The sequence below is a fragment of the Podarcis cretensis genome (assembly GCF_951804945.1).
Source record: "Podarcis cretensis genome assembly, chromosome: 9".
In the NCBI taxonomy this organism is placed as follows: Eukaryota; Metazoa; Chordata; class Lepidosauria; order Squamata; family Lacertidae; genus Podarcis; species Podarcis cretensis.
Genome location: NC_137178.1, coordinates 36,982,278 through 37,002,389, shown reverse-complemented (window position 1 = coordinate 37,002,389; position 20,112 = coordinate 36,982,278). Strand labels below are relative to the sequence as shown.

Below are 20,112 nucleotides of genomic sequence, written 5' to 3'. Positions count from 1 at the left end.
TTTTAATCTTTTTCTACATAGCTTAAGGAGGGCAGCTTAGGCTGGCGCATGCATTCTTTTGGGTAAGAATCTGCAGGAATCTGTTGCCATAATCTGCCTCAGAAAAGTTTGCTTGATTGGCATAAGCACCAGATGCTAGTAACACTCATATGATTTTTTTTTTAAATGAACTGATTTTGTCAAGTTTAAATATATGTTGGTAATTGTTAATTTGGTATTACATGTCCAGGAATATACAGAGAACAATTGTGTCTTTCTCATTTTCCTTTTCCCATTAATTCTCTTGCATCTCAGTCAGTTAACTGGGAGCACCTAATACATGTTACTGCTGAAGCTAAGCAAATGTGGACATGGTCATGATCTAGAATGGGAGACAATTTGGAGCCCCATACAAAAGTATAATAGATATTTAAGAAACAAAACCTTGTTCCTCTCTCTTGCATCTAGGGGCAGTTTATTGAATTGTGCAAGACAATGTATAACATGTTTAGTGAAGACCCCAATGAGCAGGATCTTTACCACGCTACTGCAGCTGTGACAAGTTTGCTTTTGGAGATTGGAGAAGTTGGTAAGTTATTTAGTGCGCAGCCTCTTAAGGAGGCGGAGAGTAGCAGCAAAGCCATTCAGAACGCACTTCTTCAGAAGAAGGGAAGCCAGCAGTATCACCTTGGACAACGTGACCCTTTTCAAGATGGCTTCCTTGCAGATGAGGAAGAGAATATTTGTGGTGATGGCACACAGATGGAGGACATCAAGCTGGAAGATTCTTCTCCTAGAGACAATGGAGCTGGTTCTTCCATGCTTATTTCAGATGACGATACTAAAGACGACAGCTCCATGTCTTCCTATTCCGTCCTAAGTGCAGGCTCTCATGAGGAAGACAAGTTGCATTGTGAAGACATCGGCGAGGACACGGTTTTAGTGCGAAGCAGCAACCCTTCTCTACCCAGAAGCATGAGCATCGACAGAGACTGGGCTATCACCTTTGAGCAGTTTCTGGCTTCCCTCTTGACTGAACCTGCCCTGGTGCGGTATTTTGACAAGCCAGTCTGCATGATGGCAAGGATTACAAATGCCAAGAATGTGCGGATGATGGGCAAACCCATAATATCTGCAAGTGACTACGAAATCTCTGCTATGTCAGGCTAAGTGGGCCCAGGTAGGGAGGGTTTTTAAAAAACTATTTTTTGGTTTTTATTACATATTTATTACTGCCTGGCACAGGTCCTGGTGTTTTCAAAAGGTGGTAGTTCTTGCTTATGTGAACATGTTATATTGAACTTTCTCTCGCTGTGGGAAACATTATCAGAATGCTCGTCTTATCGTCAATATATAGGGGGGGGAGGGCATCATTGTCAGTGGTGGGTATGTTATTAGTATTGCTATCCATGGATAAATGGTGACAATTAGTACAATTTTAAGTCTAGAAATGAACAAAGTTTGTGTATGTTTTAAAAACGGGCCTGAAATCCTGGTAAGGAAGAAACTGGAAGAACTTAAAAGTGGCAGAAGCATTGTGTGCTGCAGCGTGCATATGGAGTTCCTTTGTCTTTGCCATTCCCCTTGAGGGAGGTAGCACAATGTTCACATGCCTTTGGCTCACGCAGAGCTGCTTCCCTCACTGCCGTGAATAGGGAAGCAGAAGCTGCTGCAGGCAGGGAGCACCATGTGTGCACTGGAACCTGATGCCTGTTACGAGATTAGTAGGCTGCGCTAAAAATAGAAAGGGATGCTGTCAACTTGTTTAGGACTCGAAAGTAAGTTCTGTGCAGCATCCCTGGTGGATGTCTCTTGATATAATTTTTTTTTTTTTTTAAAGAGAGGCCAGTGATTCCTAATACTTTTTAAAATACATTCTTCAGGGATACCGCCATGGACTTGCCTTGACACATGCCAACATCCTGACCTAAACAATTCATAGTACCCCTTTTAAAAATGAGAGGGTTTTTAATAAAATTCTGTAGATAATTGTATGTTGTTGAACATTTTAAACCTAGTGTATGGTAGATTAAGAATTCATAGCTTAAGTCTTCATTTTAAAACAGTTATTAGCAGGAATGTAATGGGGGGGGATCTGCAAGGAAATGTAACTGAATGTTTGAAAGTCTTAATGAAAACACTGTCACTTTATTATAGATGAATAATGTATAATGTAATTTACTGAATGATACGTTGAATGACAAATGGAGCACCTGCACTTTGAATCTTTGCTTCTTTTTCCAAAACATTAAATGGCGGCACAACTCACTTCCATGGTGCACATATTTCCTTTGCTCAGAGGGTTCCAAGAGGCTCAAAGAGACCCATCTCCCCCCCGTCCCCCCCGGCCAACCTCAAACACACTATCTGTACGCATGCCCGTGTCCGGGGGTGGGGCAAAGCTCTGTTGATACTATGGGAATCCTCTGAATGTGCCTGTGATAGGACTGGATTGTGCCTAATATTTTTTAAATTTCTTAGGTGATTAGGTCCAAATCATTCTTACATGCCTGAACTATATTTGCTGCCTTCAAAAAATATTTCCACCTCCTTTTTGTTTTTTATATATTGTATATTATGATCATGTAACTTTTCCAGGTGTTTTTTTTTTTTTTTTTAGCCAAAGCTATTGCTTTAATTCTTATTTAAGATAATGAACTGTCTGACGTGGTTTTAGCCACAGTAGGTAAATGTAACCAAGGCTCTTTTTTCTTTTTTGAAAAAGATATTAAACTATTATCAGATGGAAAATTGCAACTGTCTTTCATGGTGTAACTCTTCTAGCTTGACTTCTACTGAGTTAAGTAGCAGAGAAATCAGAATTATTGCTGGGGAGTAAGACTTTCTCTACAACAGGGGTAGCCAACATGCAGTCCCTCTACATCCAGGTGATGCAGTCCCAGGTCCCATCATATAGATCAGGCCTGGGGAACTTGTGGCCCTTGCAGTTGTTGCTGAACTCAAAACTCCTCTCATCCCTGTGTTCCACAAACAGACTTAGCAAGTAGTACTCTTGTAACACAAGTACTCTTGTAGCAACATTGGAACCTACAAAGGGGACTGTGAAAACAATAAATACAACATTCCTGAGCAAAACAAAGCTTCTGATCAACTTGATCTTTATTTACTAGCAGTCATTCCACACCCAAACAAGAATCACATTTTATTGCTTCCAAACTACACACAGTTAGTAATGGGCAATGCTCTTGCGCCACAAAGGTTTCCATATGTGTTCCTCACAGTGGAAAAGGGCAGCAACAGAAAAAACTGTCACCAGCCTGAGCACCACAGAAGTAACCGGTACGAGTGCACATCATAAGGACAAGAAACAGTAAGTTATCAGTACAGGCTACAGAACCTTACTAACGCAACTGTAATTATGACACTTTTGACATACATTTGGAAAGCTAAAAAGCAGGTTGTTATAGAAGAGGATTCTGTGGTCTCTATTTCTGCCTCTTGGATATTTTTACATGATCTTTTAGTGCATCTGTGGCTATGGTAAATAATCCAATTAACCCGGACACCTAAATACAGCACAACCAATAATATGGCATCTCTAGTTTATGAATAGTGTCTGTGATAGTTGGCAATTCCAGATTGAAGCTCCACTACAAGTTTAAAAGTATACCCTTTTTCCTAGAGCTTTTCATTTGCAGGCATTCAACAAATATTGTAGCTCATACTGTTATAAGTGATTTTTGTAATTTGCTCCCTTTAAGGAAGCTGTTTACTACTTGTTTGTCTTATTAAGATATTTTAATGCTTGCTTCATTTCCTAGTTGAGTCCAGTAATATGCACTCAAGTGCCCAAGATTTTTATGAAATCCCATTTTTTCTATAAGCCAAACTTTAAGTGTTATTTGGTTGTGCCATAGAGCTTAATTTGGAGATCAATATTTTTTTCCAGCTAGTAGCCATTTTTGAGAGAATGCAATTTGAAACGTTGTGGGTTAGATCCAGATAGATGAGCAGAACTCTTCTCCCATAATGGGTCTCTACTGGCTCATCCCCCAGCGCTGCTCCCCAAAAGCAACTACAAAGGTCAAGGAACCATCTGGAATGGATAGGGCAGGGAAAGCAGTGATTAGAATGAGAAAGTGGGAGAATTCAGTAGGACTGCCTTGAGCAGGTGGAAATCCAAGTCGCCTCTGGTTTCAAGTCTGTAAAAGGAACTTTTATGTGAGCAGATGGATCTGCCTTCCCACAATGTATCATACAGTCACAGGTTCAAAAGCTTTTGGAGAAACGTTAATAGTGAAAGTGATACACATACATGTCTACATGTTTTTCCATGTAGCCTTCTCACCTCACACCACATAGAGAAAAACAATGTGAACAGCTGGTTGAAAAAAATAAATGGCTGCTTGTGTGTATTTCAATGTGTATTTGTTTCTTTCTAAAGAAACAGTGCAGATATACTAGTATATTGTCTTACGATTGTCACAATGCAATATTTAATGAAAAACCCTGTTTTACAACATATTTCTATCTACCACCAGTCTCTTTAGGTTTTCACAGCTCAAAACTAGATTAAGTGGTTCAACTACAAGTCTAGAATTAATTATTCTCAAAAAGAAATGGGCAAATATATATACAAGCTAAACAGCTACTGGAATACATTGGCCCAGTTCAGTTATAGCCATTTGTCTGATAAATCATAGGTATTTGACCAGGAGCTGCTGGCTCATGCAGTTTCCCCTTTCCCCTAATAGCCATCTTCAATAAAGCTTGCCTACTTTCTTTAAATGTTTCCCAGAATGTCTGCACATGCAAACTGTGGCTTAAGGGCTACCTTCCAAGTTAGCTTCAAATTCTTTTTTGGAGGTAATCTGAATGTCCAAGAAGGCGGTAGTTTAAGAAATCAAGAAAACTTTGCCAAACTGAACACATGAGGGGCAGGGCAAGAGGGCAGATGGTTTGTTTCTCTACCAGACCGGGATCGTTATAGCTGAATGAGACCAATGTATTTAAAATCTAATGAAGAATGGCCTTATTAAGTTTAGTTATTATACCTAAACATTACATCCATATAGGATAGCTACATCACTATCTGTAATTAAGGAACACAGCTTTACAAAAAATCAACAATATATTTAAAGAAGGAAGATACAAATTTGTTCCAGTAAGGAATGAGAATTTCAAAATGTTTACAACACAATGATGGCTTCAAAACTTTAGAAACCTCTTTCCTAAAAATTGTCAACTATGATTGTTAGCACCATTGAAAAGAATATTTATACTGCCTGAAACTGGGTATGTTAGCATTGTATCACTTTGTGCTCTGTTGATAATCATTTTCATTTAATATGTTAGTTTTTACAAAAATAAAATAAAACCCTAAAACTAGTCGGTTTGCTGGTTTATGTTTTAATTGTTGCATAATCTAGCCCAGAGTTTTGGTAGAATCACAACTCAAACATTGCTGGAGTGGAACTATGGTTCCACTCATCACTAGCATTAGGGAGTTGACAAAGTTTATAATCTATCCGTCTTCCTTAGGTTTATCATCTGACAGGAAAAGATTGGAAGGGCTCAGGTAGACTCAGCCTACCAAATCCCTACAGGTCCAAATTAATGAAATCACAGGAACAATGTAGATGCTACCGTTCACATGCACAATGTTGCATCAGCTTTATTTTTTGCAGAGCCATTGATTCTTATTTAATACTAATGTAGTAAACAAGTAATGTGACAACTATATACGAATATATACCTTAAAATCTTTTCTGGTATATTTTCTAGAATTTTCTATTGCCACTATATTTAAAGCATTTAGTATAGAAGATCAAGGTTTCTTTTAAGTAAAATAAATGAAATTTCTTAAATTAAAAAAGGTTGTCAATTAAACCATTTCAAAGAAAAACTCAAATGGAATCAAGCGTGCAATAAATGTACCTTATAGCATACAGAAAAGGAAAATACATTTACAACAGTTTCAGCCAGGAATGATTTTTGTATACATTCTGATACCATGAACCACTAGATCCAGTGCTCATATATACACACTTCTCTGTGAAGACAAATCTCCAACTAACGGGAGAAAATAGGGCTGTCCCTATACAGAGAGAGCTCATATGGACTTTTTTGATTGTGCCCCAATGCATTTTGCAGATATCAAATTTCTCTTGAAAGATTTCTTGTATTGCACAAAAGTGATAAAACATCTCTAAAAATAGATGTAGATACTGAAAAGCCTTCTGTGATCCACTCCATCTCTCTGTCAGGGCTCTATTGCTCTGGTAGAAAGGAACTTTGATAAGCATTTTATTTCCCATAAGTTAGATATCATCAATTTTGCTTTGTCCTTTTTTTTACTGTTCTAGATAAATTATTACTCTTAGATGTCACAGGTTTTAGATAATACTTCCAGCATATGTAATGCCTACAATGTTGCCATGTGGCATCATATGTTCTTCCCATGGCTTCCTGCTGCCCTCTTTTTCCTTATCAGCGGTCTAATTAGTCGATTATCAGTTAGTAAGATGAAATAGGAATTTGCTCAATTCCAATATCAATTCTTACAACAAAGCCAGCATGTTTTAGGAACTGACCAGCAACAACTCAGTCTCAGCTTCAGATATGAAGCGCACATGAAATAAGTACAAGGCACTTTAAAAAGATTAATCTTTGAACTAATTACCCTATCCCTAAAGCAAGGCTACCTGCAACTAAAGTTTGATTAGAAGCATTTTAAACATGCTTATTCAATAGTTGAAGAATCTTTAGATTGTCTCGGAATATGCCATCTGAGTTGCTTTCATCAAGACAAAATAGCAGTATATTTAAAAAATTTACTTAACTGCCCAATTATCTTCTACTGAATATTTGGAGCTCTGGTATTCTTAAGCTTTAGCTGTGAACTTAAGTGACAAAAGAAAGGGGGAAATAGAGCAATGGTTGATATGTGAAAGCAGTTACAACATCTTAAATAAAAATAGTCTAGTACAGGAAAACATATTTAACTTAATATATTTATGATAAAATGCAAAGACCTATTTAAAAACAAAAGTTTTAACTCTGGCAATGTTTAAGCATGCTGCCATGAGAAAATCGAACAAATAGTCTTCCATAAACAGAAGTGAAGCTTTTTCTCATACACCCAAATCATTTAACCTGTTAGTGGGTCCCCCCCCCCAGTAGTGTAATAATAAAAGACCATGTGTTCCTGGTTAGAAGAGAGAGAAAATACAACCTAATACATTTAAAACAAAAGCTATTTCTGTTCAAGAAGTATTGCAACATCTCTGGTTGTAAGCTAGCACCAGTCAAATATGGAAAAGAAGCTATTGCTAGACAAAATGTAGCACAAGAACCTGTTTCATCTGCTAGGTATACAAAAATTATGAGGATCTGTGGTACAGAAAGGATCTTTGTCTCTAAAAAGTTCTTACCTTCAGCAAATAGTATACAGACCTAAGTAAGTGTTGATTGTCCAAGCTCTCTCAACCACTTTTTTTTAATAAAAAAAATAGATGTATAAAACTTTGTGATCACTAAGTGAAGTTTTTGGTTAAATATGAGAATCCCAGTCAAGTGCATATTTTTTATAGACAGAATCCAAAGGAACGCACATTACTATATTTCGTTTCTTAAGGCAAGGACTACATCGTAATCCAGAAGATGTTTTTTGACTTTTTCATGAAACTTCTCTCTATACTGGTTGAAGTACATAATACTTTCAGGCTTTTCTTCAAACCAAAATTTGTCAAATTCGTAAGCCAAATAACCTGTAAAGACCAAAACATAGAAAGTGTATTGAGACAACACATGTGTTTGCCTCTAAGCAGCTTTTCAAAAATGACTAGAAAACCCATTAAAATTAATGAACATGACTAAGTTAAGAGCCATTAATTTCAGTATATCTACTTGAGTAAATCTTAGCTGAATACCACCAAAGAGAGCTACTTTGGGCACATACAATCAAAAGCTTGGACACTGGCACTATTTTTGAAATGTAGAAGAGGAGAAGCTATATCAAATTACTTTTGAAATTACAGTTTCAAATTTGGTATGCTTTGCATAAAATATGCACTTATAAGGAAAATCAATAATCTTGTATTTCCATATACTGTACGTATGCAACAAAGAAGAGGACACATACAACAGCATACTAAGCTTCGGGGAATACTACAAAAGAATTTAGCAGTCATTTGTTTCATTTCCCATTATTATTATTAGTTGTAGTAGTACAACATTCTATACCCGTAGATTATGGCTTGCTCATATAATTTATATATTTGTTCATATGACCATCTCTCTCAGCTTAATAACCTGTTACGAAGCAGTTAACCATAGATTCCCAAAACAGACAAAATGGGGGACCATGGTAAATGGAAGACTTCCTGGTTGGTTTGCTCACTTGAAAGGGCTAAATACAAAGCCATAGGGCTCACTCCTATCTTGGGTTATTAAGCAAATAGATTATTTTTGGAACACATGCAATATGTGTAATCAACCCTACACTATATTAATTTGCAGAGGTGAATAGGTTAATACAAGGAGTCACAGCCAGAAGTTTTTCTCCAGCTTTTCTCTTGTCTATTCAAGGAAGAGCACCTTCAGTCAGAATATGGAGGCTGCTTTTGCCAAAAAAGTCAAAGTTTAGAATGGTGTATATGGCTCCACTCTTCTGGAGACAAATACACGTGATAGACGCTTGATTACATTTATTTCTTCTCCAGTAGTGTAATGTGTGCATAAGGCCTTTGAAATTCATCTTTCATTTAAATATAGAGAAGCATTATTTTTCCTGAAAGCATGTTGATACCCCATCCTTGCGCCTTTGAGATGCGATAGCATTGACAGGATCATGGTAGGATTCAAAATGCTTTCCAGAAAACACAGCAGATTCTTTTTTTAAAAAAGATCTCTGCAAACGTTATGGTTGAACATGTTAACGAACTAGTGAGAACATTCTGCCTCTAACTAAATTCAGAAACAGCAGCTTCCAAACCACTGAAGTTGTTATCCATATATAAAAGCTAGTTGAAGATACTCACAATAAAACTGATGGAAGTCTTTCATTTGTGGTTCACCAGGAACCAAGTTGTAGAAGTGAGTTCTTAAATGTCCATTCTTCAATAAATTGTAAGCCATTTCTGTCAAATTGATCCCAACTATTGCATAAGAATATCTGCAATACACAGACATTATAATCACTATACTTTTTGATTTCTGCATTTTAAGCAGTATAAATGTCAAGGATAACCGAAGGCAAATTATTACCTTTATGATTATTTTAGAAGTCTTGAGACATCTTCAGTGTTAACATTTTTTTAAAAAATATAAATTTATTCATTCTATGCATAACCTCCTAAGTTCAGCAATACTGCAATGTCTGCCTACTGTTCCAAGACCATTCACTGGGCCCTGGTGTTACCAAAGTTAAACACAACTCCCATGTCCAAACACAATTTTCAAATTACTAAGAGAAGTGAATATAAGATACTTAAAAACACCACTAAAACTACACTAAGGTAATTCAAATTATGTAATGTGTTCATATTATACAAATTAAGCAATTTGCCTTTATTTGACCATTTTGCAGCATGTACTCATTTTCTGCTAATGATAGGATGGGGCAAGAAGCTATTTGTATCTACGGGGTATGTGGTGTAGAATGACAGCCATTTAAAAATGTGTGTTATTATCCCTCACCTGAAACAAGCTTCCCCAACTTGGCAGTCTCCGGTTTTGAACTACAACCACCATCATTTCCAGCTAGCATGGTCAACAGTCAGAGATAATGGGAGTTGTAGTTCAAGAAGAGAAGAAGAAGAGTTTGGATTTGATATCCCGCTTTATCACTACCGGAAGGAGTCTCAAAGCGGCTAACATTCTCCTTTCCCTTCCTCCCCCACAACAAACACTCTGTGAGGTGAGTGGGGCTGAGAGACTTCAGAGAAGTGTGACTAGCCCAAGGTCACCCAGCAGCTGCATGTGGAGGAGCGGAGATACGAACCCGGTTCCCCAGATTACAAGACTACCGCTCTTAACCACTACACCACACTAGTTCAAACATTTGGAGGGCACCTGGTTGGGGAACGTCTCTTATGACATGGAAAAAATAAATTAAAAATTAAAAAACATTTATAAAATAGGCTTTATCTAATAATGATAGTGAGAGAAACAGTATCTTAAGCTTCAAGTACCAATTCACACTGCAGCAAATATTTTAAAATTAAGTTTAAATGGCAGTATTGTTGAAGACAGCATTATTTCATTTGGCTTTACTTTTAGGATTTTATGTGGGTAGAGCACTATTAAGGACTGCAACCAGGCAATCTGATATGCTTACTGATCCTGAAAAACAGGACAGCCTCCAACCTGACATGCTTCCCATTTGCTCACATGCCTAAATCATGTGGATGGAAGACACTGATTGTGTTTGTTCAAAACTACAAAGCAACATTTAATGCAGTTCCTTTAATGGAGGTGTCTAGTTCAATTTTACTGTATGAGTTTCAGTTATTAAAGCCCAAAAATGTTGATAAGATGCTTGGACAGGTTCATCCTAATGGAAAAATCCTTAAGGTTATACATATACAGTAGAGGAGCAAGAGAGAAAAAGTTACTAGGGTCTTTTGTGTGAAGACATCAACAGGACAATCTAACCACACACAACAGAGGTACAGAGGAAAAGTGAGATAGGACAGGCATAAGGCTAACATGCAATGAAAAAATATTTTCGCTTATGGGATCCCTAGAAATTACTGGATTACTCTCACAAATATTATAGAAGAGGAGGTGCAGAAGATAAATATACTTTCAGATTATTTATTAGAAACTAAAGTAATAATGATAGCTTTGTTTTTTCAGGTTTAAGAGTCAATTATGACAGCAATTTTATTAAAAAGTAGCTTACCCCAGTTTTGGATTATTTGAGCGAGAAAGGATTTGACGAGCTTCACGGGGATAGTGTTTACTAAAATATCTGAAAATATATGTACACACAAAGTAACTATGTTTGCAAGAGACTGCTTATACTAGCAGTGATTAAAAATTACCTTTCTAAACATTCACATTATAACCACTGCCTTGCAAAGTCAATTGCTCTACAGTATAATTAATGGTGTTAATAAATTCATGAATAGTAGGACAATAGCTTTTGAAATAAGATAGATTAATAACTAGATTGGCAGGTTGTTGAAGACTGAATCCAATACCCTCTTTTTAATACCCATTTACATCAGCAAAAGAATACCCACTGTTACATAATATTTTTGACTTACAGAAGATTAGTTAATCCCAGCATGCCCATTCCTCTGAAGTCTGTTTTAGGGTCATCACCTTGGAAACCAATGTCACACCACTGCTTCGTGATTCTAGCCTTCAGTTTTTCATGGGGCATCAACAAATTCCAAAGCTGTATAAATATGCTACTGTTAACAGAATTATCAGTATTTCCCCCAACTCATTCTAAATACAAATAGGTATCATTAATGAAACTGGATGCCACACAAAATGGCAAAATGGCATAAGCATCCTGAAACACAGGATGCAAAGAAATGTATTAACAAGGAAGCTTTTTTTTTTTTCAGTGTGGCAAGCGATAAAGAGCTTTCATGGCAATCTGCTTTGGGCATGAAGCTCTCCTGTGCACATAGGACTCCCTGCTCATTTCAGCGGATCTATGAACACAGTTTTCCTCCTCCTATTGAATTCAATGTAGCAGTTAGTCCAGAACTCCACATAGGCACCAGACTGAATGAACTTGTACTAAAGCATATGGACTCACAATCAACAAATATAAAACTGCAACCCACCAAAGTCACACTTGCTTTGCAGGTGTTGTCTAGCAGCTCACTAAAGAATGGCTGTTAAATTATACCCTCCAGTCCAGCATTTTGTATCTGAGCTATCCCAGGTGTTCTAGGCCTCAGTAACTAGAGTCATACTACTATTAAAAATCAGATTGCAATTTTTAACAAACCTGGAAAAGCACCAATTATTTTTCTAACCACCTCTCCTAATCTGTTTAATTCCTTTTTAAAGCTATTTAAACAAGTAGCTATCATTGTATCCTGCCTGTGGCAATGAATTCCGTAAATTAAATATGCTGTGTGAAATACTTCCTTTTGCCTTTTCAAAACTTAATGCTAAATCAATTTCATTGGACGGCCTTGTGTTTTAGTATTATTATGAGACACAACTTTCACCAATCCCTTTCTTCACATCACTCATAACTGCATGAACTTCTATTGCAGATAAGAGTTGCTGATCTAGTGGCCTTACTACATTAGCCAGGCAACTGTAACTTCAGTAGACTGAGTTCATAATTGATGCTTGTTTGTAACATCACAAATTGGACATTAAATATGCCATAAGGGCACAAAACCTAATTTTTTTACCTCCATTAGTTGCTCTTCATGTTTATTATTATCAGAGTTATATGGCTGTTTTCTCAGCTCTTCTACAGCCAAATAAAGTTTCTTACATCCTGATATCTGGAGCAAACTTAATTGCAGCTTTGAAGCAAACCTATAATATAGGAAAACACAGAGAGAATTATAATTAACAGCTGCAATAAAAGAGCACAGCTGTTAGTACCAGTTGAAAATCATATAACCTTCATTTCCCAGACCACCTTGCTTACCATTCTAAACTATGACAAATAGGCCACAGAAGTTAGGGTATCCCTGTCCAGATAGGAGTGTGGCTGGACCACCAGCCAAAACTGACAGAAGGCACTCTGCTCCACCAAGGCCACCTGGGTCTCAAGCAACAATAATGGATCCAGGAACACCATCAAGCTACATACCTGCTCCTTAAGAGGGATTGTACCCTCCTCAAGAGCAGGAAGTCTCCCATCCATCCAGTCTAGGGAACCACCCACTAACAATGCCTTTGTCTTATCTGGATTGAACTTCAGTTTATTGGCTCTCATCCAGTCCACTACCAAGGCAAGTCTAGCACATCTGTTGCCATGCCTGTAAATGTAAAGGAGAAATAGAGCTGTGTGTCGCCCGCATATTGCTGACAACAGACTCTGAAACTCCAGGTGACTCCACTCAGCAGCTTCATATAGATATTAAACAACATGGGAGATAGAATTGAGCCCTCAGCAACAACACAATGAAACCCCAATGTTGCCGAAAAACACTTTTCAAGCATCACTCGCTAAAGATGACCGAGTAGGACCAGAACCACTGCAAAGCAGTGCTGCCCACCCCCAATTCAAATAGCCTCTACAGGAGTATACAATGGCAAATGGTATCAAAAGGCGGGCACATTGCCAAAGTGTTTCTCCCGACAGAGGTCATTATAAGGTAATCAGGGCAGTTTCTGTGCCAAAGCCAAGCTGAAATCCCAATTGAAATGGATCTAGAAAACCAGTCTCCTCCAAGAGCACCTGGATCTGCTCAGTGACCACCTGCTCAAGAACGTTGCCCCCAAAAGGGAAGTTGGCAACTGGCCGGTATTTCCTTAGGTTCTCAGAATCATGTATTTTAGATAACGAATGTTACTGTGTATCATTCTATCTTCACTGAAGTCCACAGCAAAACTGCTGATTTCAATGAAGTCAGACTCAGATTATTGCTTAACACACTTTTAAAAATAGTTTTCAAGCAAATCTCTTAAGAATCACATTACTATGTATGAATTACAAGATTAACTAAATGCATTTTATGAAGACTAATTTGAATGAATTACTAATTCTCAGTGTCTATTTGAACAAAACACATTTTCAATGACCTCAAAGATAAAGTTCCAAACAAGGTATCTTTAGAACAATAATAGGCTTACACTGCATCCTTTTGTGTATTAATCTTCTTTTGTTCTATGATGAGTGCCACACATTTTTCCACGTCATCTTTAGAAGAATACACAGCCCTTTGTAAAGCCTGATAAATACAAGTAAAACATCAATCTTCTGACACAAAATATCATCTGTTTTAATAGCAGTTACTTACATTTCAGGAGAAGATTACTATGAGCAGGGACTCCACAACCTGGTCTGGATGGAGTCATACTCCCTCAAAAGGATCAAGTTCACAGTTTGGAAGTGTGGGAATAAGCTGGCTGGTGGGGCTTGTGAAGTTCAGTGCACAGCGCTTTAAAGATACCACCAAACAGCTGACTGCAATGTCTGCAAACTTCTTCTGACTCTGCCACATCTTTACCCTGCCACACACCTTACATGTTAGGCATAGGACAGGTGGGTGTGGTTTGGCCATAGGGGTCTGGGCCAGATGGGAAGGCCAAGCACATTTAATCAGACCTAAGGACCAGAGGTTTCTCAGCAATGGTGTATGAATACACAGTTTCATTAACAGCAAGCCAAAAACTGTACCACAGCAGTGTTGTTATAACTGCAGATAATGTAAACTAAGCAGGCTCATAAATCAGACTTGATCTAGTTTGCTTCCAATCTAGTTCTTGACTAGCCTTGGTTGGCATATCATTGCTACAGCAATGATAAAGCCAATCTTGTGCACATTTACTCAGAAGAAGCCCAACCAGATGCAAATTATAATATTGGCCCACTTTTTTTAGAAAAATGATAAGGATCCAAAGATCAGAAAACGTAGTTCTGTTTGCTTTAGAGCTGTGTTTCTTACATAGTGCCTTTCATGAATGTAACTATGGAGGTTTTCTACTCAAAGGTGGGGAGGGAATTGGGCTTGCCTTTACATGCTGGGTGTAATATAAAGTTAACCTACCTTACACTTTGATGATTCCAACGAATGTTCTGCATTAAGATAAAAACATGCATGTTTTTAAAGAAATTCATAGACCCTAGATTCTGATTTCTAAAATTACACAAGACAAATGAATAAGCATAATTGTAACCATGGTTTAATACCTCTATTTTATTTATTTCATGTATTAATTGCTTCCCATAATACATCTATAAGTGATTTAACAATAAAAACAACTATATATAAAATTTATAATCTAAGAGAGTTAAAAACTAGAATAAAAATCTCAGTGTAAAAGGCTTGTTGGTGTTGGTTTTCAACAGACACCAAAAATACAGTAAAGACAGTGCCTGTCTGATATGGAGCAGATGGGAGTTCAAATTGGAAGGCACCACCACAATAAAGGTCCAATTTCTACACTGTAAGGAACAGACCTCCCAATGTACTGTTGAAGCATGCTAACCACTGATGCGGTAATATAAACATACTTCAACAGCTAGCATGCAATTGCAGATGACTCCACAAGCACTTATGACAGTAAAATGAATAGGAGTTCCAGGAGGATTACAGGGGCAGGGAAACAAAAATGTCACACACATAAGGTGAAAGCATCCCTATCCCCTCTCTGATTTGAACATTTCTATGCAAATAAGGCATGAAATGCAGCAGGGGAAAATGACCTGGCTGTGTTTTAAGTCACAAGTGTAAACACACCCTTAGACTTTTGCAGCAAAAAAAAAGGGGGAGGGGAGGAGATTCATGTGGAGTTACTAATCTCCAAGAGAGATGCAGGAAAGACAACAATGACTAGAAGAACCAGGAGGCTATAAATGCAGGCGCCAGGATTTCAAGAGGCAGCAGACCAAGGGAGTGAATCAGAAAATTAAGCTTGAGAATGAAAGATCGGAGGTCCAAAGGAATGAAAAGAAAAGGCCTGAAGAAAGAAATGGGATGAGAATGGCTGGAGCAACTGAAAAGGCAAGGAACCAGTATTTTAATTTGAAATAACTATTTGCCTATAGGACTTTATTTTACAGCTACTGTACCAGCTTACATACTGAACAGGGAACACACTGCAAAAGGCAAAACCACAATAAACTACATTGTGTATATTGTCAGCTGTCTCCTCTGTTGAATCAATAGCCTTATCTACATGAATTTTAGCCACCCAAAATTAAGGACATAAAAGGAAGGTAAATATTTATGGAAGGTGAAAAACTTGAAATTCTCTCTTGTTCTGTGGTTGTCAAACTAACTTTGGAGATTGAACATAACAATTTATGTATAAGCTTGTATATTTCAAATATATTACCTATCCGTAGTGTCCTTTCTGCTCTTTTCATTGAGCCATCACAGATACGCTGCAGTTCACATTTTCCAGTCAACTGTCTCAAGATCCATTTTAGCCAAAATCGAAAGATATTTCTATACAAATAGCTCCATAAGTGTGCAATCATTTTCTACAACACCCAAAAAAAAAAAAATCACAAATAGTGACCGAGTATAACAAATACTCCAAAATTCTGTACTATGTTAATTTAGAAGGCCCATGCAGCCTAATGGAACATACTCCCAAGTAAGTCACGTAAGTGTGCCCAGAATTAAATGCAAACCTTATATTCCAGTACTAGCTGCTTCAAGCTATTAAACTATTGGGGCACTTCACCCAAAACTAAATAATGCTGGAATCCTAAATTCAATTACTTGGGAGTAAGACAGGAGTGCCTGGCGTGCTCTGGTCCATGGGGTCACAAAGAGTCGGACATGACTAAATGACAACAAAAAAAATCTAATTGAATTCAATGGAGTTTACTTCTGACTAGAGATATACAGAGCCTGCACTGTACTTAAGCATTTGAAACCAACAAAATTAGGGTTGCATTTGTATCAGTTACTTGGGAGCATGCCCCATTGATGTCTCAATAGAATGCCTCAAACTGGGGTTTTCTTGCTTTTTAAAAACTGCTCCTGCTCTCATTTTCTTGCAGACTAGAGACATGAAGGCGGGGGGGGGGGCATTTAGGGAGAGGGATAGTTTTCCCCATTTTTCCATCCCCCCCGTTTTGTCTTCACATCTGTATTGCAGACAAAGTCCTTATTCTCCCAAACTTTCTAAGTTTTGAGTTTTAGTTGCTGGGCTTACTGTCCATTCAGTGCTTGGTTTGACTTCATGCTGATTTTACAGTCGTTTACCATTCCAGAAAACATCTGGTTAAACTCTTAACCATTAAAGGGTAAACATATAAACACACTATATAAACATTTAAGAACATCCTAATCCCTTCACCTCCGCTAGCAGCAAAGGTATCAGAAGCAATGATTGCAGAAATCGTAACAGAACGGTAGTTTTAAAAGGCAATTTTATTGCACGTGAGTTACTCTTATGATTGTGAGCTCACTGCTGTCTTGCTGCTTCTTCCCGAGCTCATAAAAAAACGGAATACTCAAGCGCCAGCTTTTACTGGCTTGATTCTGGCCAGCATCTTCTCTAGGTTATCTCCACAGGACCTAAACATTTGCAAATATGTTTGTACTGTACTGCAAAACCTGCAGGGATTCATTCATATACATACATACATATATATATATATATATATATATATGGAGGTTCTGTTTCAAGAGGCCACTGCAGCATACAAAAAGATCCCGTCTTAGTGTACGCAGTCACAAACAAGTCCTCCCGCCCACCGGCTCCCTATTGAACCTGATCCCGGAAGCGAAGATCGGACTAGAGAAGAGCAGCTGGTTTGAAAGGGGACGAGCCTATAGGCGGCATTGTCCCCGCCGCCCCCATTTTCCAGGGTCCTCTCGCCGTCCCCTCCCCTGCACGCTCCACCCCCGCCCCCACCTCCCCGCCCTTAAACGGTACCAAACTCTGGTCACACCATCCCAAGCGAGAGCGCAGCAGGCCGGGCAGCGGCCTCACTTCACCTTCACGCCAGCAGCTCCCTCCCACGGCCCACCATAAAAGGAAGTTGCCTCCCCCACAGACCCGGAAGTGAGTGATGTGGCCCAAGATGGGGGAGGGGTTGGGTTGGCTGTTTATAACCGTCCTGTCAGAGAAACACGTCCCTTAGCAAACCATTCCCAACTCCTTTCCCCACCTCCTTAGAAATGACATGAGCGTCCGTGTCCGCGGGGGCTTCCATGGTGCCCACCAGGCGAACGCAGACCGGCCCGTGAGGGCCGAAAAGGACGGAGCGGGGGGATGGGCGGGTCTTCCGTTATGTCCGTTTAACGACGCCGAACGGGTGGGCGGGGCTGCCCACAGCGGCGGCCCGGCGTCGAAAGCGTGCTGGCGGTCGCCACCGTTACCGGGGCAACAGACGCTCGCGACGGCCAAAGAGGGCGGGGCGTCGCTGCCTTGTCTCCTGCGTGCCTAGGCGCCGCTCTGACAGTTGGGAGGCAGACGCCGGTTGGGCGCCTAGCTGTCAACTTTTCCCTTTTCTTGCGAGGAATCCTATTCGGAATAAGGGAATTTCCCTTTAAAAAAGGGAACAGTTGACAGGTATGGTTGCCCGGCGGCTAGTTTCTAAACCTTAAAAAGGGTTTCGGAGAGCGGGCGGGCGGCGCAGTCGCTTGCTGACCCTTCCTCAGGCATCCTATAAAGCGTGAAGGCTCCTGAGGGAAGGCTGGGACAGGGAAGGAAGCGGCTTGCTTTCTTCTGAGGAGAAACCGCTTGGGGGGGAGGGGTTTGTTTTGGCAATAAAGAAGTATAAAAATGATGCCAAATGAAAATTGGGCCGTGGGGTTCTGAAGATTTTATTTTTTGAAAGCAGTGGGGTTAATGTGAAACGAGGAGAAGAATTGAGAGACACAACGGTCGCTGCGCGTGCCCCGAAAGGAGCCAGAAAAGACTCACGTACACACTTGCCGTTCCTCAATTAATAATAAATAATTTTACTAGGACTTTAGGAAAGCAAATGGAACACAGTCATCATCATTATTATAATACAAGCCGGTTAAGAGAGAGATATATATAGCAAACCATTCCCAACTCCTTATATATATATATATATAAAATTTAATTAGTGCCAGTAAACCAGCATGGAAATGATACACATTGGCCAATTCTTATGAATAATGTATTATCCCATAATAACCATCAATTAAGTTGGGTTCGAAATAGGGGGAAACGAGGCGGCCGGCTGGAGCTCGCGGGCGCAAAGGAGAGGCGGAGGCGTCTCCTGCTGGCTTTGCGTCTTGTGGCCACCAGGTCGCTCCGTCGCGGCTTCTCCCGCGTTCAGGTGTTCGCAAGGTTTGTAGAGGCCGAAGGGAGAGGAGGAAAAAGGAGATGGTGCAGGTTGGGTCTCGTGCGCCAGGCACCGCTTCCGGCGACACGTCCTACTTGGTTTATGTTCCGTGTTATTTTAACTGATTTACACGCCGCCTTTCAACCAATCGGAATCCCAGGACTTTCCACAACAAAATATCCATAGCTGCCTGTCTGTTCAAGACTAGCCCAGTGTGGTCTGTAACGAATGCAGATGGGTCTCAGGCAGAGGTCTTTCCCCATCTCCTGCTATAATATCCTCTCTCTTTTTTAATACGCTGAAAATGCCGGGGAGTGCAGCTGGACCTTTTCCATGTAAGGTACTTGTCTTGCTGTATCAACAGCACTGTGGTCTCGGCCTGAAATACAGTTATACAGTAGTCCCTTTCTAAAATAAAAAACAAGATGATGAAATAACATTAACCCATGCAGTGCTCTATCTTGTATAAAACATTTGTCGCTGTAGATGCTTGGTGGCTTCTATAATAGATTTCAGCTCTATTGCTTGAAAGCAAAGCCCTCTAACTTCCAAGTTAGTGGTACTTATTTCCAAGTAGGATTGTAATCCTTTGTAGTATTGTTTCTGAGTGCATAGGATACAGCAGCACATTTTAGGGTGTCTTTATAAAGGTTTGTTTTTTGTGGTTTTCTGACATTTGTGTAAAGAGAGATGTTGCAGTTCACATAGGTGAGCATCCTGAGTCAGATACAGTCTTATTGATAACCATGTGATTGGTTTTCAAGTGAACTTTTGCTGTTTAATAGCTGAATTTGACATTGGTTCCAGTGATAGGGCAGGGGGAAGTAGGCTCTGTTCTAATACAGCTTAGCTTACTTCAGTTGGAGACTATCACTTGTAATACATACTTACACATCATATTTTCCTATATACATAAAAATGGAAGATTATAATCCTGTAGCCCCCATTGGAGGATTGTAGTGCTGCATCACAATCCTGGATTTGTATGAAGTCAGGGCAAGATAGCAGAGCAAAAATGAAGGCAGGTTTGCAGCCATGGTATGGGAATGAGGAAGGAGCAGCACTGATGCAAAAAGTGGTAGTTTAAAATAGCAGTTGGTGTTTGAGTAAGGCAGAAATGAGATAACTGAGAGGGAAATTGTGGTTTTAAACTATGGTGGAGGTTTGAACAAAGTACCTTCACACAATGGAGACCTTGCACTGGCAATAATGCTTCACCATACAGTATGTCCCAC

General features: G+C 39.2%; 2 protein-coding genes across 6 annotated transcripts in view; one reads left to right on the top strand and one right to left on the bottom strand.

The window, feature by feature from the left end:
- Positions 1–7,438, top strand: part of TBC1D9 (TBC1 domain family member 9) — a 58,106-nt gene extending 50,668 nt beyond the window's left edge. For both annotated transcript variants that reach the window (XM_079989470.1, XM_079989471.1), the window contains exon 21: positions 448–7,438. In XM_079989470.1, coding sequence (XP_079845596.1) covers positions 448–1,149 — 702 coding nt within the window. In that variant the 3' untranslated portion in view covers positions 1,150–7,438. The remainder of the gene's footprint in view (positions 1–447) is intronic.
- On the bottom strand, positions 3,082–17,891 carry ELMOD2 (ELMO domain containing 2). Of its 4 annotated transcripts, none has more exons than XM_079989509.1 (9): positions 17,729–17,891; positions 15,937–16,084; positions 14,646–14,674; positions 13,729–13,826; positions 12,333–12,462; positions 11,214–11,347; positions 10,847–10,915; positions 8,982–9,115; positions 3,082–7,709 (listed from the first exon to the last, which is right to left on the bottom strand). In XM_079989509.1, exons 1-9 carry the CDS (start codon positions 17,771–17,773, stop codon positions 7,558–7,560), a joined length of 939 nt encoding a protein of 312 aa, XP_079845635.1. In that variant the 5' UTR covers positions 17,774–17,891; the 3' UTR covers positions 3,082–7,557. The 4 variants fall into 4 exon arrangements, with proteins under 4 accessions (XP_079845635.1, XP_079845636.1, XP_079845638.1 ...); XM_079989510.1 differs by lacking the exon at positions 17,729–17,891 and adding an exon at positions 17,510–17,597; XM_079989512.1 differs by lacking the exon at positions 17,729–17,891 and adding an exon at positions 17,556–17,579.
- Between the last annotated feature and the right edge of the window lie 2,221 nt (positions 17,892–20,112).

Excerpts from the sequence above, each read along its gene's own strand:
- ELMOD2 (XM_079989509.1), bottom strand. The coding sequence starts at position 17,773 with ATGGAAGCCCCCGCGGACACGGACGCTCATGTCATTTCTAAGGAG. Across the intron at positions 16,085-17,728 it reads CTCATGTCATTTCTAAGGAG|AAAATGATTGCACACTTATG; the intron begins GTGGGGAAAGGA and ends TGGGTGTTGTAG. Across the intron at positions 10,916-11,213 it reads CTGGGATTAACTAATCTTCT|ATATTTTAGTAAACACTATC; the intron begins GTAAGTCAAAAA and ends ATATATTTTCAG.